The sequence below is a fragment of the Anser anser genome, assembly GCF_964211835.1.
Source record: "Anser anser genome assembly, chromosome: 12".
NCBI classification, from domain to species: domain Eukaryota; kingdom Metazoa; phylum Chordata; class Aves; order Anseriformes; family Anatidae; genus Anser; species Anser anser.
The window spans coordinates 20,183,434-20,205,173 of NC_139733.1; the positions used below are offsets into that span (position 1 = coordinate 20,183,434).

The 21,740-nt window shown below is 40.7% G+C and overlaps 1 protein-coding gene and 1 long non-coding RNA gene across 12 annotated transcripts in view; one reads left to right on the forward strand and one right to left on the reverse strand.

The window, feature by feature from the left end:
* The window catches only part of LOC310879991, a 140,678-nt gene that overhangs the window by 82,326 nt on the left and 36,612 nt on the right, over positions 1-21,740 (forward strand). For all 10 annotated transcript variants that reach the window (XR_014571303.1, XR_014571304.1, XR_014571305.1 and 7 more), the window contains one exon: positions 1-21,740. This exon is cut by the window's right edge and continues 36,612 nt beyond it. This is a non-coding gene — a long non-coding RNA (uncharacterized lncRNA).
* Positions 1-21,740, reverse strand: part of PDZRN3 (PDZ domain containing ring finger 3) — a 131,937-nt gene that overhangs the window by 19,877 nt on the left and 90,320 nt on the right. The window contains exon 1 of one of the 2 annotated variants that reach the window (XM_083795089.1): positions 9,131-9,208. The exons of the other annotated variant lie outside the window; for it this stretch is intronic. Within the exon in view, the coding sequence (XP_083651215.1) occupies positions 9,131-9,199 (69 nt within the window). The 5' untranslated portion in view covers positions 9,200-9,208. Of the gene's footprint in view, positions 1-9,130; positions 9,209-21,740 lie in introns of those variants that run through there. 2 annotated transcript variants of the gene reach the window in all.

A 21,740-nucleotide genomic window follows, 5' to 3' on the forward strand; every position in this document is an offset into this window, starting at 1 on the left:
CCACAAGGACACCATGGCCATGAGCGGCTGGGAGCTGTGCAGACCTGAAGAGACAGTGCGAGGGCTCCAGGACAGGGCCATGCCAGAAGGAGATCTGCAGAGGTGAATGAGGCCGGACACTCAACGAAAGCAGGTAGGGAGCCTTGCACTCAAGCATGTACAAATACCAGTTACAATAGTATAGATGAAGTAGCTCTGGATGTTGGCAACTAGTAGTTAACTGAAAGGTGAGAAAGCCAGAAAATCCCTTAGTATAAGAGTTTACTGGCATACTTATAATTATTTCGTACCTCACTTTTGCTTAAATAATGTGTAATGTTTGTTGGGTTTTGGAGTTATACTACAGAAACTAGAAAGGTTTCTGTAACAGGAGAGTATTTTTCCATCCATCAAGTTAGACTGATTTTTATGGGTTTAATGTCATGAATGGCAAACATTTGTATGCATTGTACAGCTTGTTGGTTCTCTGCTTCACAAATGTCACAGAGGAAAACTTTTTTGCTTAAGAATGAGTAAGCAGCTTTTCTTTGTAGAAATTCATGCAAATCCTTGGGAAGTGCACTATAAAAATGCTAGTTCTGTTAAACTACAGACGTCTGTGTTCCATTTAAAACGCTCTTTATGGTCTGATTCACTTCTTTAGCAAGTTCTTAAGAAGTCTGCATATTAAGAAAAAGCAGCAGAACTTTAAAGATTTTATAGAAACTAGAGCAGCAAAAAGCCTATTTTCTAAACCTCCTTTTCCTCAGGAATTGGAAAAGGAAGGTTCAAAATATAGGTTAATTCTTCTTGCGGCTCCATCTAATCCCTCTTTTATTTCCCTCATATGGACAGTCTCTCCTTTTCAAAAAAAAAAAAAAAGAATTATATTGTTTAGTAATAGACTGTTTCCATGTGTGTGCATTTCCCCTCTGCCTTGTGAGCCATCCATGACAAAATAGTTAAGACCAAAGAAAAATTCTTTACTTAAGAGTACAGAATACATTTGTTCTCTGAACTGTTAACTTCCAAATGGAAAATCTTGGGAAAAAGACCATTGAAATAAAGGAATTTTTATTCTGTTAGTAATTAGCACATTTACAAATTAATGCTACAGCACCAGTACTGCACACTGCATACTGAACTGTGCCCGCTTCTGGTTGGACTCTCAGGCTCTGCTCCTATGTATCACAACTCAAAATAAAGCCACAGGGAAATTTTATCAGTTGCTTCAATGAAAACAGTTTTAGACCATTGCTGAGGTGTCTGAAACTCTTGGACTTTCTCTACATACAAAGTTTACTTGGAGCCCTTTTTCTTACATATGCATTTATCTTGTGAAATGATCTTATGTGAGGGCAGAAATACTTTAACGTCTTTTGTCACCATTAAAAATGCAATCTTTTGCCTATCTGTTCATGGCGTAATAGCCCTGGTCAGTATAAAACACGGAGACAAGTTTACAGGCCCTTCCTTTTCAATGCCTCTTTCTGCCGTCTCAGTCGCATGACCCAGAGGGAGCCAATCAATTATATTTATGAGCGAGGTACAAATGACAGCCGTAAATACTCATGACTTGCTAATGAGCAGAATTCAGTGACTGCAATTACCCATTTTCTCTCATTCTCTGGATTTGCCCATGGTTGTGGCAAACATGGGCAAATGTTCAAAGAACTATGCTTGTGCAGTGCTGTTACTTGGAAATGCTGCTTCCCTCCTCAAACGTGCTTTCACAGGAGGCAAAAACTACATCTGTGCACTTGTCTAGTACAGCAAATTACACCTTTTTTGTGAATGAGAATTTCCTTCTAAAAAAAACTGTGCGCTTCTATATTTACCTTTAAAACAGACTCCCATAACAAGGGTCCCCATGCAGGTACAAGACCCAGAGGTGTCTGACTGATGTCCCGGGTTGTCTCCTGTCATTCCAGCACAACCTAATTGCAGTCAGTACGCGTGTATACCAAGTATATTGCACAATGATAGTAAAGCATTAATCTGATTACATTTTAATGTTGCACAGATTTCAGCTCAGAGTAACGTAAGAAACCAGTTGTGTTACTGAATCAGGTCAAAAGTCCCTGTAGACCAGTAACTTTTCCCCAACAGTGGCATGTTGAGGGTGCTTTGAGAACCATGTAAGGTGTACTCGGAGGGACCTTTCCCCTGCTATGTCCTCCCAGTGTCTACAGCTATTAGTGTAGCAATTAAAAATACCTCAGTTAAAATCAGAGTAGTGCAAGCTAGCATATAGCTTAGGCCTTAAAATAACACTAACATTATTTTATTAGCGTATCAGAATATGCAAGCACAGAACAAAAAGCAGTGCCTCCTCTGGAGAGCCTGCTCTGAGCAACAAGTCACAAGGAGCATTGTGCGGATGAGAAGATGAAACACAAAACAAGTCAGTGTTTTACCCAAAGTCACCAGAGTACACCAGAACCAAAACCTGCACACTGAAATTAAAGAGACCCTGCTTGAGAACATTCAGATTGTCAGCGTTCCCATTTCTGCACTGCTGCTGACCATTTGTAGTTTCTGAGTCCATCCTCCCACTTCCCCCCCTTCTTCCACGAATGTCCCACTGATGTAAGACGGGGCAAGGAGCACTTGAGGATAGCTCTGAAGAGAGCTGTCTTGAGGTTGCTTATCTTGTTATGGAAGTTGCTGCCAGGATGAGATGGAAAAAATGCCCAGTGCCGCTATCTGGGAACCCAGCAGGAGTGACAGATCCATCTGGGGGCAGCTGGGGGCCTGCTCTTTCAGTGGCTACCTGGTGTCTGCAGGGCAGGCTTTGTAATCTTGTGCCATCTGCCTACAGAGGCAGAGCCGTGCGTTCAGCTGAGAACACAAACCTCCGAAGCCGCAGTGTAGGTTTAAGTCCCACCACCACCAACTCACCTCTGCCCTTTCAGTCCATGCTGCTTGACCATGACCTAGAACTTCCGTAGTGTGCTACTAGTGTACGGAAGAGAAACACCTCAAATTTCCTTTATTTGGCTAAAATTGACAGCAGTTATACAGCTACAGTGAGGTCAAGTACAAGGGCTTCTGTTGCACCCTGCAAGCAAGCCTGCTAAATTCAACAAGGCTTTCTTATCAGCTGTGCTCTTTTAATGTTTGGATGCTAAATTTCTCAGAAATGGTGCTGTTAGGTCTAATTCAGTCAGTGTAAATGAACGTGATCCATGAAAATGCATAAGCCAAGTGCTGGTTTAGTCTGACCGTGCAGTTCGCCTTTCTGTGAAGCATTTCATTTCTCAAGTGTTCCCAAGGAGTCTGATGGTGCTGTTTGGAAAATGCTACTGAGCACAGCTAAGGTGGTGTCTTGGGGTAAAGCCAGGTGAAATTTCAGCAATTAGAAATGAAATCAGCAAGTGCCCAGGTCCTGTGCCAGTGGAGCATGTGTCCCATCACCTCCAACAAGGCCGTGTCCAGAGTTATCATCTTGCTTCAATAGTCACTGTTTAGAGACCATTGAAGGGCTGTATATGTACATATACAGGGAAGTATAAGCATATTTTACATTATTTATTCTGCCACCTTCCCGTCAAATGCCTGCGTGGCTACCTGCTTCGGGAGGACTAGCTGGCTCTGCCTCCACGTACCCGCCCAGTCTCTGAGAGGAACAGTCCCATTTCTGTAAAAATGTAGAGTTGTACTGTCCTAGTGAAAATGAAGCATGACCTTTTGTTTCATTATTAATGAACACAACAAAACACATTTATTGAATCTGCACTTCTTCATTACTCCATATGTTTCCTCTTTCCCAGCCCATGCCTGACATGTGACAGTAAGGCACAGAACGATTGTCCCTGGTGCCTTCTCCCTTGTGGTTTCTTGCCACCTGCTTCATAGCATTAAACAGATGTATAAGTGTAAAGCATTACAAAACCCATCTCTTCAATCATTTATCACTTAATAATAATAAAAAAATCTAAATAGAGCTATGCTGTGGTTAAGCATTTTATCTGCTAAATGTAACGAAGAAAGGCACTGTAGATTTCAGGAAGATTATGTAGCAGTAAGATATTTCAGGTGCACAGTAGGTCAAATTCACCGTTTATATCAAAGGCATTTTGTTTATTTCTTATCGCGTCTTGTTTATGTTCCTTTAATGATCAAAATATTCCTCTAATATGCAATAAAGAGTATCTTCCAGAGAAATCCTAACAGAGGCATTGCATTATTCATCGTCAAGTGAAGAGGAAAATTTCAATTGCCAGTTTCTGGTAAATGTCTAATTAAGAAAGGGGACTTCTGAGCCACAGACAGGCGCCACAATCATTAAAGGGCAGTTTTCTGAAGATTATGAGTCTCCAGTCTGTCAAGCAGAGTTTTTCTACAGCTGAACTAATTCAGCAGTAGAAAACCCTGTCTAGAACAAAGCCCTTGGAATTAACATCTTGTTTAAGCAAACACATGCCTACTTTGAAGTAAGTGTGATAGGTTCACAACTGTTATTGAGGTCAAGTTTAATGGTAGCAAAGTGACAGAATATAACTTCAACACTATCCTTAATTTCAGCTGCAGTATAGAAAGTGTACATACAGAGTACTTGAAGCCATACCGTGTATTTCAAGTAGACCAGTTTACTATAGTTGGCGCAACCAGTTCAGTTTTAACGTTGAAAACCACTGAAATGTAGCCTGGATAATTCTCTGGCTGTGCAATTAAATCTGAGGGTGTGAAAAGCATATGTACAGATGCAATTATTTTTGTTTCCTGAATCTTACAGTTGTTATTAGGATTTTCTTTGAGACGGGTAGTTGCTTTGGCAGGCTCCAGTTTGGCTCTGATTTGGGGTATCATCATAGCTCAGTGAGGTTGAAGTCTCGTTAGACTGTGTCCTTGAATCAGTCTTTCTTAACAACTGATTGCTTTAGTTTAATTTTTGCAATTCCAAGTGTGTGAGTGGAATTGTAATGGCAAAGGGAGCTGCATCAGTGATAGCTCAGTGCAACTGCCTTGTGTCTTAGTGCTGCTGAAGGAAGTCTCCTTGCAAGTGCTGCTGCTGGATGCTGCTGCTGAAATACAGTGTTGGTTATTTCTTCACCACTACCATCTTCTCGTTAGCACAGCAATTTGACCTTAGTGTTTATATTACTTTGGCCACATAATATCTTAGTCATGTTTAAAGGACAAACCCAGTTTGCCCGCTATTGTTATTACCAATGCTGTCGTTCACTTGTCTCAGATTTGTGCCAGGCCAAGAGCATGTGAGCAGAGCTTTCAAGTTACTGAAACACTAAAAGGTCATCGCATCAACTGTTTATTTATATATGAACTTTAGTATTTGTGGAAGGTGCCAGCTCAACAATCACGGAGGCAGAAGTCTTCTGACCTCAGATCATTTGAAGCAAGGGCAGTGGCAATATGAGCTTGTTTCCTGCCAGTGTTTCTATCCTTATTCTGCAGGGACAGCCTGGAGGAAGGATTTGGTCACCGTGCTCACTTAACCCATGATTTCTCAGCTGGAATTGTCAGTTTTGATGGGCTGTTTTTATGACACCCTCCCACCCTGAGAACTGGATGAACTCCATCATCTTGAATCCCAGGGAACACCTTTAAACACTGCCTGTCCAACTAGAGGCATGTGAGTTAAAATCCTAAGTCTTTATCCGTGGAAATGTTAAGTGTTTATTTAGGAAATGATTTCGCTGTGTGCTTACCTCCCAAACTGTGTGTAAATGCGTGCTTAAGGTGAAATAGGTACTCAGAAAATTGAGGTCCTAATCACTGTTTTTTATTTTACAAACTCTAAAGCTCTGCCTCAGACAACTCACTCTTCTGTAAGTTTCCTTCAGTGGGATTACTTCCTGTTCCCCAAGGAATTTCCCTACAAAGGGAACAGCCCTTATTTCTGCTACTGTTTGTATCTGAGCTAAAGACATTGACAAAGGCCAACTGGAAAACTGGTCTCAAACACCTTCCTGATTCTATGGTTTCACTCTTAAGAAAATTCTTTCCCCTTCTCTACTTTCACAAACTTAAAAATGTTCTGAAGAAAATTCCCATTGAACTAGAAAACCAAACTCTCATGGCACATAATCACTTCATATGCTGCATGCAACTGGGAAGTGAACCTCAGGATACGTCGCCGATACACGCGCTTAGCGCAGTGACGCTCTTCTGCACTAGGAATCCAAGCTGCCCCAGTCCCCTTTGTGTTCGCAATACAAAGCATTGATATGCACGGCTACAATAGCCTTTAATGACTAGGTGTCTTAATTTGCTTTTTATTATGTGATTAAAGGTCCAATAAGGTATGTGTTCAACAAGAGGGAAGACCATTGTTCTGCATCATTAAGCTCACAGCAGCCCAAAAAGAAATTGTAGGCAATGTGCCAAAGCCCTTAATGAAGAGGATCTCTTTGAATTATCTATGGATGAGGAAGGGATAAAGCCTGAGCCCTGGTATATTTGATCCTCTTTGTGCTCTCTGTTATGAGGACTTACGGAGCCAGACGTACCAGACCTTCTGGAATTGTAATTTATTGAAGCATTATTTTCCCAGCCACACTAAAGCTCTTGGCCTAATAGAGAAAGTGCAGTTATGTACTATTATTAATTCTTGCAAGTGTTTTCTGAATTCCTACACCTTGCAGTCATTAATCTTTTAAAAATAAGGCTAAGAGGATTTATCTGTAACAATGCTCAGTATTTCCTAGAACCAAATTATGTAGATTTTCTCTACATCAGACTTGGAAAAAAGCTTCTTTTAGTTTTCTCCGGAACAGCAATATCAGCTTATCCCATGATGTTAGGGTTACATGGATGATACGGAATAAAACCTACTGTAAGAGGTATTTATCACTGCTAACATGTTTTAAAACTTTCATCTCTTATATCCTGTTATTTTAAATGAAGATGATGCTTCATCTCCTTTACAATTAAATTTTTACCAATTGTTCTTAAGTTGTATGAGGATGCTTTCTGTAGTTACAGTGACATTTAATTATCTGGACATAATCCCTAAGCTATAGCATTCCCTCCCACCTATCTTGTGAGACAGAGAAATCAAAGTAGTACTCTGTTAAAGTAATTTTGCACAATAATTTATATTTTGGAATAATCAGGGATTATAGTCTTAAATAATTCAGATTTTCCTACGTTAGAAATCCTGATTTTATAGGATTACATGCACCTTTCACTTCTGTGGGAGCTGAGGGTACTCCGACCATGTTTCCCCAAGGGCTCTCTCTCTCCCTCTCTCTTTCTCATGCTTAACGTTAATCGCTGCTGCTGTGCACTGAGCCACCTCCGCTGCAGAAACGAGGCTGCAGGACTTTGCAGGTTGGTTTCTAAATCCAAACTCCTGCCAGGGAGCTGCACCTGCAGTCAGCACCAGATAGTTTAGCCATCTCAGATATCACTAGGACTGTTCCTGCGATGGATTTTAAGGGCACGTATTTAAAGAATGGTGCTCTGCGTCTGTTAGGAGATGTTAGTAACTTCCAAAGGTTCCCTGCTTCCTTCATTTCGCAACAGAACTTGTGCAAGCTTCCTAAACAATTAAAATATTCATAATTTGTTACTGTCTCTGCTCTGGTTGCTGCACTTCTGAATGTGATTCACTGATAGTCATCAAACCCAGACTGCATGAAAACTTGGTGACCTTGGGGGCTAAGTGACTATTCCAACAGCCCCAGCAGGATCCGAACGGAGGGCTCACACAAACGCTAACTGGCACCAAGTCTGCTATTGTGGGCAGCATCTGAAGCCCGTTCCCAGTACGGAGCCATGTCCGAGAAATCTGATTATCTCTCTCTAAAATTCTTGCCATCATCACATGCATAGCAGCTTAGCAAGTGGAAGTGAGTCAGTATAAATAGAAATGACAGTAAGCGTGTCTTCCGATTTGTTCTCACAAGTATTTTTTTCCCTTCCACAAAGCAACAGTGTCCTTCGGGTGAGTGAGCGAGAATTAGATCAAAACTGCGTGTTTAAAATTTAATCACTTCCCTACCAGCATTACACACAAAACACATATATTATTCACTGTGTTGTCAGTGACATCAGGATCTGTGATCAAACGCAGGTAGCACAGCGAAGAGCCCCGGGTTTCGCCGCGCAGCGATGCTGAGCAATACCCTCTGCCGGCAAGCGGAAAACATGACAGCGCTGGGACGTGTCACCCGCCTCAGTCCTCGCGTCACTTGGTAATTGTCACACACTCTAACCCACATTAGGAATGGCACAGTAGTGAAGTGCACTTCGAGAGAGCTGGGTGTTTTCTGCTTGTCTGGAGCGTTCAACTTGCTTCAATCTTCAGAGATTTACTACCTGCCTATGTTTATTTCAGGAGACCAGTAAGCATATGTCCCTTAAATACCTGGCCATCACTTTACTTGGTTCCATCACGCTTTTTGGGTCCAAATTATATTTAGATGTGACAGAATAAGAAATTACAGAAAGAAACCCCGAAACATAGGAAATGGGGTTTCTGTAACAGAAGTTGGTGTGTTACCACACTTTTTGAAAACTTATCAGATGCTTAATCACAGAATCAGAGATTATCCCGAGTTGGAAGGGACCCACAAGGATCGTCAAGTCCAACTCCTGGGTCCCCAGAGGACCACCCAGATCAGATCTGTAGGGTATTAGTTTTAATCTGCTGTCAATTCTAGCTGTTTGTTAGCTGATATTTCTACACACAGAGGTGCAAGAACTGGACATTAAAACTTACCCTGACAGCAGCAGTCCCTTAAAGACTGGATTCAGCACTGAATGAAGGCATCGCACAGAAAGAAGTGCCTATGTGTACTTGTAAACAGAGACAAAACCTTTTGAGCATTAATCATTGCCCATGTCTTTCCTAACTTGTTCAAAGAGTGTGTGACCAAGCCATGACCCTTGTCAAGAAATTTTACTAATGCATGCTAGAGAAATAAAGCAGTGTCCTATTTCATGCCACAAAGTTTTGTGAAGTTTGACATATAATAGCATGCATTTACATATTTGATATTCTGCAAGTGTAAATGGGAAAGTAAAAACATAATAATTATCTCACACATATCAAATAAGGCAACAGACACTTTCATTTCCATTTGTATAAGCAATTTTTGCTATTCCATTTTCCCTGTCATCAACAGTGGTCACAAGCCTAACAGAGAACATTTGCTTTTAGAAATGAAATCTAATGCTTTACCTGACAAACTTCATACAGTAATTTGTACTGTTCTTCTTGCTTCTGCAGAGTGCACAAACTGCATCCCATGTTTAAACAAGTGGCAGAAATAATCTTCCTTATTCAGCAGTGCAGCCACAGAAGTCTGTTAACAAGCATGCATGCAGATATCCTTTGGAACACCCAGGTGAGTCGGCTGGCCTGGAACAGTTCACAGTGCTATCGCGCAGCGTGCTGCGCAGCAACTGTGCTCTTTTCTTTAGAGCTTTCCCTCTTCCCTGGCAGTACACAACACTCCCTCTGCTGCTCCACTCCGGCTGCTGTGCTGTGCTCCAATGCGCACGCTATATACTGCTCCTCATGCATATTAATCAGCTCTCATTGACTATTCATAACAGACAGTGATACAGAAGCTATAATTGCCAACTATGACAGCTGAAATTTCTCTAATTAACAGGCAAGTGCTTCAGTAGCAGGCATAATAAAAGACACTAACAATTTTGTAAACCATTTTGTAGCAATTACAAATAAACATGACTACATTTTACCATGGTCCCTCAGGATAATTCTTAACATATTTAAGCAGACTAGAAGTACGTTTTAAATGTAAGTCACAATGCAATGAATCTAATAGCACAGAACTCGGCAGTGGCTGTGGCAGAGTTGAATATGCCCAGTAGCATTTATTTTTCTCTCATACTGCGGTGGCATCTGAGAGGCTCAGCTTTATAGCAGGAGATGACTGAACTAGGAATTTACCAAACACAACACAGAAAGGCCATCTCTATCCCTAAAGCCTATGCACAGCCTCAGGACTTTGCTACAAAGCGATAGAGATGTTACTGGTGGATGTATGTGGATTTAGAAGAAAAAAAGAGAGCCTTAGATTAATAGTTACAGGTTAGCTTTAGAGTAAATTTATATCAACTGAAAAATGGCCATCCATGCTGCTGACTTTCTCTATCTGAAGAGTGCAAATGACAGGTCTGCATATTATTTGTCTTATTAAGTATCTAAATGTTACCAGATTATAAAAAAGATAGACAATAAGTGTGGTATGTGTGACTGTTCAGTATTTGAGTGCCTCGATCCTCATTATAACGGCGCCATAGATGTAAAAGGATAAAAGAGCAGTGAACTGCCTAACGAACTAGAAAACTACCCACAAGTGTAAGCTTTATGGATATTTCCCAGTCTGTAGAAAACACTACATTGTCTTATGAGTCGGATGGACCATACTCTTTCATTTTTTTTAAACATTCAGAAAACATGCATTTTTATAATCCTTATTTCAATCTATTCTGCTATGAAAAATGATGAAGCCAGAATAGCACAAGAATGAGACAAAGAGTATAAATTCAGACATGGGTGTTTATGGCAGAGGGCCTGGATCTCAGACTGTGGTTGTCTACCTGATTTCTAACTGTTGGCTTAGCACATTTCTGTAAATGACAACGGAGATTTTGTGTGAGGACACGTGCAGCTTTATGTCCCAACGATCCATAGGTATCTTGCTATTGATACAATTGCCCTCACTCTCAATTTGCATTGAAATGATCAGCCACTGAAATGCAGTTTAGGCTGTGCTAGACTTGACTAACTAGAGACTGTGCCAGGAAGGATCCTAGACATCCTTGCACTCTAGAAAGTGTTTTGGTAGCAGCCTTCCCACCTCAGGGAAACAAAGAAGGGAAACATCGGAAAGCAGCTGAGGACTCCAGGCCTGTGCTGTGACTGGGATGTTTCTCACACGAGGTTCCTGACGCAATAACTTCCAAGGTTAGAGCAAGACAGAGGTTGCCCAGATCCTGCTGCTGGCTGTCTGTGCTGGAGAAGGATTCAGGCTCCTGCTGTTAGATATACTTCTGTTCAGCTACATACTAAGGGCTTTCTCAAAGTTGGTCTACAGCCAGCAACTGTGGATTTCAAACAACTGGAAGGCTCCTGCATAAGGGAATTAGTGCTCCCTAAAAGCAGAAAAAATAACGATAACTGAATAAAGAAAATAAGGACCCTAGCATAATTGCAAAGAAGTTTATGGCTTTGATTAGATAACTTTTGGTTATGCAATTTGACAAAGTAACTTAAGGTCAAATTTTCAAAGATGTTGCCTATGTTTTTTTTTTTTTCCATGCAATTTTGTTTCTTCTTAAATACTTGTTGCTATTTAAATGTTAAACTGTAGTTCAGGTGGCTGGGTTCAGTCAGGAGTTTTTCTCAGAAACAGCGTGTAGCTGGATACGTTAAGAAATAAAACAAACACGCATGATACCTCAATTGCAATTTCAATTGAAATGCACTCTTTTATTATTTTTCTGTGGTGATGTAATGGGCTATAAGAGATAATGTTCCATTGTATCTAGTAAATGCCACTGAGACCAGTAATAATCTGTTTGCAGAAAGATTCGTCTGATTCAAAAAGATAATCTGTACATCAGGCCAGGAGAGCAAGTCCAGCAGAAGACTGTTTTGATGACCGTGTGGAGCTCTCCCCTGGAAGTGATGCTTCGGGTTCTTCAGCTAACAGAGCAAGCACGTTGCTGAGCAGCAAGCAGGGTGGCTCAGTGGTGTGGCTGGCTTTGTTGCACTGTTGCTCTGGTAAATAAGCCAGCCTGACAGTCAGGCCAGCATTTAGCTCAACAAAGATGTTTTTCATTATCGAAATCTAATTCATGTTTCTCTGTTCATCTCATAGACAGAAATTGTGGCACTGCCTCATGTTAGTGTAGCCTAGTTTTTTATGGTACTTTGCCAAACTTCTAACATTTGGGCTGAAAACTTCTATTCTGGGCATTGGCCAAGGCAGATTTTTGCTTCAGCCGTAGTGCTTTAGTCATTTCCAAGAGTAAGAGTACAGAAAGAAATACATTGCCTGCCCATGTTAAGAAATTCTGGATACGTTTCCTTTGAGAAGGTTTTAGTATCGATGTAATTTGAAACAAGAACTTGAAGTCTGGCACAGGGATGGTTTGTGTTGTCCTTGTTGAAAGCTGCTAAATTTGGTCAGCTTTTCAGCTGCCGCACCGTGCATGTTCTCGGCAAAAAAGTTGCTACAACTTTTCAGTTTAACTTTTATGAGACTTCTTCGATGATGAACCAACTCTACAGAAAATGCCAGGAGGTACAAAGAGGCCCTGGCACTGCAGTTCAGGAGCATTCAGGAGCTGACACCAAAACCACAAAAGGTCTTTTCGGTGTCCCTCACGGCTGGACCCAGGCAGCCTGACAGAGCCACACGAACTGCACAAGGTGGGTGCAGGTGCTTTATAACATACATAACTGGGCACGTCTGGGGGTTACAGAAAACCAGTAAACACGTGCTGTATGTGGTGGAGGTAAACTGGCCTCCTTCGGTTTGTCCGGATGAGGCAGCCTGTCACTGGATCTGTCATCTGCGTTAACGACGTGTCATGTGTGGTCTCACCAGTGTGCCACAGATAATGAGCTTAACAAAATGAGGATGCAGAGGGGACGTCTTATATCACATACAATATAAATATTACACTGGTCCCAGCTGAACCCGAGCAATCCAGACTGAATGGGAAGTTAGCAAGCCAGCTGACTAGGAACAATAGTAAATAGCCTCTGAATGCGCAGGGTGCCAGGAAGAGCTTTCATTAGCATTTATCTAGATTACTTGCTCCCTGACTGATTACATGTGCCCAGTGCTGCAAAATCCTTTTTACCACGATACCTGGCGCTAGCTATCAGGCATTTGCCTTGGTGTCTAAGAGCCAGTTTCCAAGGAACTGGGGACAGCAAGCATCCCGAGCGCCTGGCCCAGCAGGAGCGGCGGGGTGTCCTCAACGGGGTGCGGGTGGCGGCCGGGAGGGAATCCTGTCCCAGCATACAGACCCGTTTTGCTTTTTGCGTTTGTCTTAGCTGCAACCTGCAATCCCTCAGCTCATAACGACAAACCTAGTTTAAATTTTGCTACTTAAATGTTTGATTTATTTTTTAATTAAGCCTGTCAGGTGTTGGCAGGTAAAGGGAACGCACAAAGCCTGTGCACTTGAGGTGCTCTGTCTGCACGGGTTGGTGAATCAGAATAAAGAGGGAAATAAAGCACTCACGGGGGACCGGCACCCTGGAGGGGAACATTATGAGGGAACTCAAAGGCTAAAAAGCACTCTCTGCCAGCTTTTCAAGGGTAAGGACTTACGCTGCCAAGTGCTGGCTCCTAGACAGCAGTTCCCACCAGCAAGAATAAACTCACGTCCTTTGTGCGAGGAGCAGATGGCACATAGCTACTCCCCAGATCTGGGCAAACACCAAGCCGTTGCACTCAGTTCTGGGAGTTCCTAATGTTTGAGCGGTTGACTGCAATATTAGTAATGGTTTGGCATTGTTTATTTTGTTTCTTTAAATGCAAGTTGGCTTTGTTAGCATGTAGTAACTATTTAACATTGTGTTTTTGTACATATACTTAGCAAATTCTGTTTCAACAAATGATTCCTATTTAAGCAGTGTGATTGTGGAAATGTTTGCTAAATGTATCAATACTTTAATTACTTTTCTTATTTTTACAAATATTTAAGACTTGAGAGAAGCAAAGGCTAGGAAAGAGAACAGCTGTGACTTTATAAATAATTCTCGCATTCACGTGTTATATAAACAGAAGTCAGGAAACTGTACGGATTCTGATTACATAGGGTGGTGTGAAAGAAAACTGTTTGTGCTACACAACTGGACTTTAAAGCAAGTATCTGGAAATTTTCAAAGAGTTTTAGGGTGCTTTTTAATTATAGCCACTGGGTTACCTCTATTAAAGCTTGAGTGCCTTTTTGTTGAGAATGTGTTGAAGTTCTGTTTCCCTGTGTTTATTTGCAAATTTTAAATACCACAATCCACTGATAGCTGTGAAGTGTTTGATTCTTAATACTACATTTAATTAACGTGGATCTACTTTAAAAACACCTTTCTAAGAAGTCCTTTGTTGAATACTTGAAAGCAGACTAGGATTTTCGATGGCATTGTGCAGGCACAAAAATTGAATACATACTCAAAATGTAATAGCAAAAAGATCTCAATTCTGCAACGCTTTGCATATGGGCATAGCAATCTGCCCATGCACTGGAAGCTTCAAGACTGGAGCCAAAATATTTAAACTAAAACATACCACAAGAGAGGATGTGAAAGCAAATGTAAAACGTTGGCTTTATTCCCATCAGTTAATGTTGATGTCTTGAGATCCTTATTTGCTCCACTTAGCTTCTCTGAAAGAGTTCCAATTCTCAGAAGTAACTTAAATGAAATGATATTTATTGTTAAACCATTGAAAGAACTGTTCTGTCCTCTAAGCTCTTTAAAGAGTCTGATATCTTCTTAATTCATGCCACTTGAGAAAAACAGTAACGTTACAGAAAAATTAGAGCAACATCACTGTAGGCACTGCAAGGCCAGCACATACGAGAACGCTACCGTGTTAATTCAGTCTTTCATGAAGCAGAAATGATGACGTCAGAACAGGGTAAATAACTGTTTAATGTGCCACTGAGACCTCGTGATGGAGAGAATGAGGATGCTAAGAGCTGACCTATGGACTACAAAACTCCTCCTCCTGGGGGCTGCCTGTCTGGGTGTCTGTTACTGCAGTGCCAAGAGGTCTTGGCCAACGATTAAGATAAAAGGCGCTCCCTAAACCAGAGATGTACATGCTGGATTTACAGTCACACAGCGTGGGAGTGGGAGAAACAGGGTTTTAACTACTGAGGACAGAGACTGACCAAATTAAAAAATAAGTGCTCTTTCACCTTTTAATAAACCAGTTCCAAAATCACCATCTGCAATACTCAGACCTAGCAATGCCTGAGTGAGGGACCTGGAGGCAGATAACACTCTAAGCAGTTGTTCTTTAGCTCCAATCCTTGACACGCTTATCCTTGTCCATTTTTGAAAGTGTGACAAAATGTATTCAGCCACTAAGAACCACAAACCCCAATGTATAGAAGATTGGCAAGGAAATGAGAAAATCTGATTATAGGCTGGATTTGTGCTCTAAAAGCTTCTTCCATCTTCGAAGAAACCTCAGCTTCCTCTCAAAAAGCATCTTTGATTTCCTGGGTTTGATACTGGAACAGCCAAGTTTGTCTCTCTAATTTTTTACAGATGATTTAACTAAATACTTTCTACTTCAGAAGAATGACATATAAGGATGCACAAATTGTCAGTTTTTACATGGTAAGAGCACCATGCTCATTGCTAGCACAGTTAGAAAAACATTAAATAGAAAATTAAGAATATTTAAAGGAAGAAAGCAGATCATGAAAGAATATGAGTGTAGAGTCAAATGTTATACACTTGTGTTTATAAGGTTCATGTGCTGTCCAATGTAAAATTACTTACAGAGCTCCCATCCCCATTTTGCTTTTGCAGTGAAGTGTCACTTTAGAGGGATAGTGCTGGTAAGCACAGACTGTGGTGAGTGATGGTTCATTTAAAAATAAAAATGTTTTCTGTAAAAGCGATAATACTCTTTTAATAATCTCAGAGCAAGCAAAATGACTCAGAGTACTCGAATGCAGCATAAAAACTATTGACATAATACTTAATCTTTGAAACTGATAGACACGTGCCCAAAAGCTAATAAAGTTCATTCTAATACAAATGAGCAAGTAAAATAGTATATCACAGCTTGTGAGAGCTTTGGATCCCGATCATATAACTGTAGCCCAGGGACAAAGAAAATTGAAGTGATTTAGAAAGGCAGCAAATAGGATATATCTGATATTAGGCAGTTTGCTGAAGCAAAACAGTAATGTCAGAAAGATACAAAGGTGTAAAATCCATTTGGCTGTGTCCAAATGCTTCTACGCTTTGACCTTAACGTCTCCAGATGAACTCCCCTTAGGGTCAGCAGAATAATACTTAATAATATATGGTCAGAAACTGCCAAGACCTGCTAAGTATTACAGTCTTCACCTAGTTTTGTATTTTAGCTACTTCATTCATATTATGAATTTTAAGCCATTTCTATATGAAAATATTTTAATCTTAATTTCTCAGTTTTTACTGCTCCACACTTAATTTGAGACAGAGCAAAACAGGAATGCCATCTATGGTTCATTAGGTTTTACATTAACCATCTGATGAAAAGGATATGTGGGAATATTAAGTATTAACAGTAAATGGCAGTCAATATGAAAAAAGTTGCTGATATGTTTGCCTTTGTAATCATTTCTAGGTTCAGGTGCACACTAAGAATCTGATTTCTAACTCTCAGAGAGAACTCCTGAGCAAAAACGACCCAGAAGATGAGCAGACTTTGAATGAAATGGGATTTAAGACTTCTAGGAACAAAGGAAACGTAAGTGTTCATTTCTGTCTTTGAAGTTGGGAAAGCTGCACTTCTACTGAAGGTGACAGGCGTTATTTCCAGAGCTGCTCTGTGTGATTAATTCCAGTGTGGGCACACAGAGAGCCCAGCAGTGACTGAGGGTCGGGCACACGTGAAGCAACAGTCGTCTCTGCTTCAGCAAAGTACAGTCCAAACAGACCAAACGTACGGGGTAGGAGAGGAGTACCAGAGGCACACGGTGACTCCCACTGGTTTACAGGCACAGAGACAGGCTGTGCCAGTGCTGGGGACTTCACCTGCGTTTTTCTGCTGCCAACCAAGACATAATCTTGGAATTACCTTCTTCTGAATACGGCAGAACAGCGAAGATGTTAAGTCCTACAGAGCGCTCTGGTGCGCTCGGTTATCTATTGTCCAGTGTATAAAACACACCAACGGCGTAGCCTGGTGTTTGGTTTCCACTTATCCTGGTCCCAATATCTTACAGCCTTACCAGCTTATGAAATTGCGGCTACACCGGTTCATTTCTTGTTTCATTATGAAATCAACACTATTGTGATAGCACTGATTTAATAAGACAGTCTAAGGCCACAGTCCCTTCTCTGCCGCAGGAAGGACACTTCTCACATCTAACGTGGTTCACTTTGAACAAGGAATTCTAGTCCAGGGGGTAAAGCCCATTGCTGGAAACAACAGAACTCACCGCTTTGGTCCTTCCACAGTTAATTAACTTGATCTTGCTCTACCTTAACTGGTGATGCAAGCTATTTCTACTTGTTATTAGTGCTGTATTTTTGTGCAGCACTGTGAATCAATGGTACGTTACATGTTTACTTTAATGAAAAAAATAAATTACCTACACAGGTTATTGTATTGGCTAACTACGTAGAATTATTATGTAGATAGACCTCCTCTGTAATTTCTTCCCTCAAATAACATATTCTGAGAACCACTATTGATTAAGCAGTATTGAAATGAATACAAAAATATAAACATTTGATAAAAGAAATGTGAAAGTACACAGGCAGACACAATGATGAATACCAATAATAACCCAGAAATGCTCATTCCTATCGGAACACACATTTACCCACTGATCTTGTAATTCACAATGAAGTCCCATAGCTGCAGGCTTTCAACAGTGCAGAACCTGAATTCAGATTTTCCTGCAGACTCTTCTTCTTTAGACTGGCAAGTCTACCAAGGAAGTAAGATGCATGCGTGTTTGATTCACTTACACTGCAGAAACAAACCAACATCCTCGATAAGGATTTTACAGACAGAATGTAACTTAGAAGACAAGTATTACTTAATTAGATTGCCTAGTCATACGCACAATAAGTGGTATTTGTTCGGCCAAAGTATTATTACACATCCAGAATTTTTGTCCCGACGGCTAACTGCAGTAGGACGCTGGGCTCTAAAATGCTGAAGTTTCTGTATTGTTTGCAGATTACTGTTTTTCGTCTATTTTGGGGTATCAGGTATAGTCAAGAAATACGTGAAATTTTAGTGAAATTTATTATCCACTGTCCATCTTTGTTACCCTTTGCTGTTCCCCCAGAATGAGAGGGCTGATGCATAGTACCACGCTTTCTGTTCAAATTATTTTTGTCTGGCTATGATAATGATAGAAAATTCATATTTATTTTTTTTAAGGACAGTGCAGTGCAATGAACGTACTGGATTGCATGTACGTGTTTACAGGCACAATCAATTCATGGCTGGGGGGAAGAGACTTTAGATTTCTGAGAAATGCACCTATGAGAGCATTAAATAACTCACAAATAAAGCACAGACAATGGGGGCACCTACTTAAAATAATAGCTTAGTTGCCAATATGATGATCAGCATGATTTTCTGTGCTACTTAAAATCCTGTTCTGTTTATTAGCCGTATTTAGCAGGTTATAAACTGCCAAACATGTATTCCTGAGTCTTTGAAATTCAAGTTTCTGTATGCTTTTTTTGAGTTTGATGTTCTTAGCAGAAGAGAAAAATCACAATAATTAAAGCTTAAAATATTCTCGTTTCATGGTGTGGCTAACAAGTGAAACTACAAGTAATGATGTAATCTAACATGTCAAAAAAGAAAATGAAAAGAGGAGACAGAAGGCAGGATGGAGCCAAGGGATGCGATGTGCCATGTCATCTTCTAATTAACTAACTGATCCTTTAAACTGTCAAAATCAGCAAGGAACTCCATGGCCCAGTGTCTTATTAATATTCATACTAGGCCACTAGAAGCTATGATTCCAGTCCCAGTGGTTATAGTTAAACATTTAAAAAAAAAAAAAAAAAAAGCCAGGCTAGCCAAGGCTTCAACAGCTCCACATTCACAAGGAAATGAAGGCAGGCCACCCTGCTTTCTACAAACCTCTGCTGGGGGAAATTCTCTGAGGATGCATATTGATTTCTGAATTATTATGGGGGTTGTATATTGAAAAAACAATTATTTTTTTCTTGCTACGAGCTGCCACATTGTTAATCACATTGAGCTCCATGTTGTCAAATGAAAGAAAGATGCATGTAACGTTTTGTAATACGAGCCCATTTTTAATTTTGAGCACACCAAATGAATACGCAGTTAATAAAACCCTGTCACTTAGAGGAATGGCTGAATTCATTTTGCCTTGTAGGATGCACTTCAGGATTGTTTTTGCAGAAATCTGGGGCCCGCAAGAAAAATAATCTTCTATAATCTTCTTATAATACAATTATTCTCTTACGTTTCAGCCTGCCAGTCTTTTCCCACTCCCACTAAGTAGAGTTTCCTGAACCTTGAAGTCTAAGGGAGCAGCTGACATTTGGTTTCTCCATTCATTTTCTGTTTAATTCCTCATGGCAGGGCAATGGTTTTATTTTTTTAATAAAATTTTTTAATAAAAAAAAAAAATCCTGTTTTCTCTGTACTAGGTAGTATGCTTTGGGGCCCAGTACAGGCTGGCCACTGACCGGGATGTTCCTGTCTGCAGCAGAAGATGGGGATGGGGACACCCATCAGCAGCACCCGCTGAAGTCAGGGGGAGTTTCTGCACTGGCCTTGTGTAAGTAATTTCAAGACCAGACTATTTTGAGGATAGTTAATCCCATTTTACACTTGCCATTTCTATCTGTGCATGGCATAGTAGAAAGCAATATATTATGCAGCACTTTATAGCAGTATGATCAGTAAAGGAGTAGCAGGGCCATAAATCACATGCTATACCTCCCAATGAAAAAATAATTAAATACTTTGAATCTCATCAATGTATTTAATTGAGATACTAAAGAAAAATATCTTAGGTTACCACCCTACTCCTTCTGTCCCCGTTACCAGTTTCAGATAGAACTTTTTAACAAGTTCACACAGCTCCTAGAGGAAATAAGACTTTGTACCAGCCACTTTTGCAGCTCGCTGTATGCCCTCATCCCCCACGAACAAGCAGGGCCACGAGCGGTGCTCCCAGCGGAGCCCCAAAGGCAGGAGCCCTGCGCCTCCTGCATCCCACACCGTCCCAGAGGACTGATTTAGGGCTCTCACCACAAAGTCCTCTAAAGCCTGAGTCACAGCAGAGCGATTTTCAGTGAGTTAACTAGCTGCCCCTGGGACCCACGGCTGCATCACCTGGCCAGGCTCCTGGCTCCAGCGCTCAGCCCGATGCCGTGCCAGCGTAGCCATGCAAGGCCCTTGACAGGCTCTTAGGGCCTCCAAAGTCCTCTCCCATAATGACAGACTTCCCAGACCAATGAACACAGAAACCCTGTGCCTAAAATGTACATAAAAACATCCATACTGTGCCTATGAAGGCCTGAGATTTCTCTGAGTGGCCTCTCAGTGCCAGAAAAAAGGAATCTGTGAGCAAAGATATTAACCCAAAGATATAACATCAGATATTTTATTGCCTTAAATTCTATTATGTATGAAAGACAGGCTCAAATAAAACAAAAACAAAAAAAAAGAAAAAAGAAAAAATTGAATACTTTAAACTGTCTGTCAGCTAGGTTAACATCAGGCACTGAACTGCCAGACCACAAATCTTGAATATGTTGACTCGAAATGTCTACCAGGAGCATATGTTATGGATCAAAGAACACACTGATTAATCCAGCAGAGACAAAAGTCTGTCACTTTGGTCATGGTGGCATGATGACACAGCAGACAGAGCTAAGGAAGCAAATGAACAGAAAACAAATGCCAATGAATAAAATAGCTCTAAAAGGTAACCTCCCAGAATACCTACCCATAATTTCCCAGTTCTACTAGCTCAAATATTTCCACTCATGGGTGCTCTTTTTTTAGTTCAACATGTCCTGCTTTTTAAAAATCATAAAATTCTTAAGAATTTTGTGTACGTTAATGCATATGTTTCCGTGCTACAATTTATTTTAAATCTATTCAAGCAGTTTATAATTTTTATAGTGAAAGCTGACTACATGGAGCTATGTACATTGGTGTGGCATTAGGAAACAAGAATTCAGAACCACAGCAATTCTGTACTCAGAGCTAGGTTGTTTCTCCTCAGTAGTTTTAATGGTTTATTTTGCATTACTGTCAAACCTTTAAGTAGGGTAGTGTCTTGTCCGTGTGCAGCTTTACAGGGTTTCCTCATCTGACTGAGTTAAGAAAACTTTAAATCTACTTTAAAGGAGAGGAAGATAATGGCACCTTTTCTTTCTAGGGAGCTGCCCGGGAACCTTTTTTCAGGAACCTGAAATTGCTGTGTTGTGAAGTCCTGTCAGCAGGAAGAAGGGAAGGCCGACCGTGGCAGGGTGGCTGCGCTTGATACAAGCCTACAGCAAGGTAGGGTTGAAGACAGCCCTGTCTGCCTGCGCTTTATTTCCACATTTATCACTACTCTACAACACCGCTCTCTGAAGTAGTGCCTCAAACGTCACTGCATAAAACAGCAGCCACTCAATATTTTTTTAGTAATTTCCAATATTTTTCCATACAGCATCACAAGTATAGTCACGAACATTTCCCTGTCTGGCATGGCTTCCCCAACGCATGTTTCAGAAATCCTTTCCCATAACTTACATAGGAACAGTTCAAATATTTTTCATTTAGTTTCAGTGTTTCCGTAAAAGTGTTTCAAACATTCTCCATCTCTGCACTTATTTCTTCCTTACTGTAAGTTTAATTTAAAAAAGCTTTGGATAAAAAGTCTTCCCTAAATTCAAGCTTTAATATTGAAAATATTTCTTGCGCATGAGGTACCAAGGCCAAGAGTCTGTGGGGATCCTCTGCTTGTAAACCAGGGGATTTGTACACAGATTATACTCAGAGGCATCTGATTCTTTGGAGAGAATGGGACTCCCAGCACTTGTCTTTTTGCTTCCAGAATAGTCTCTG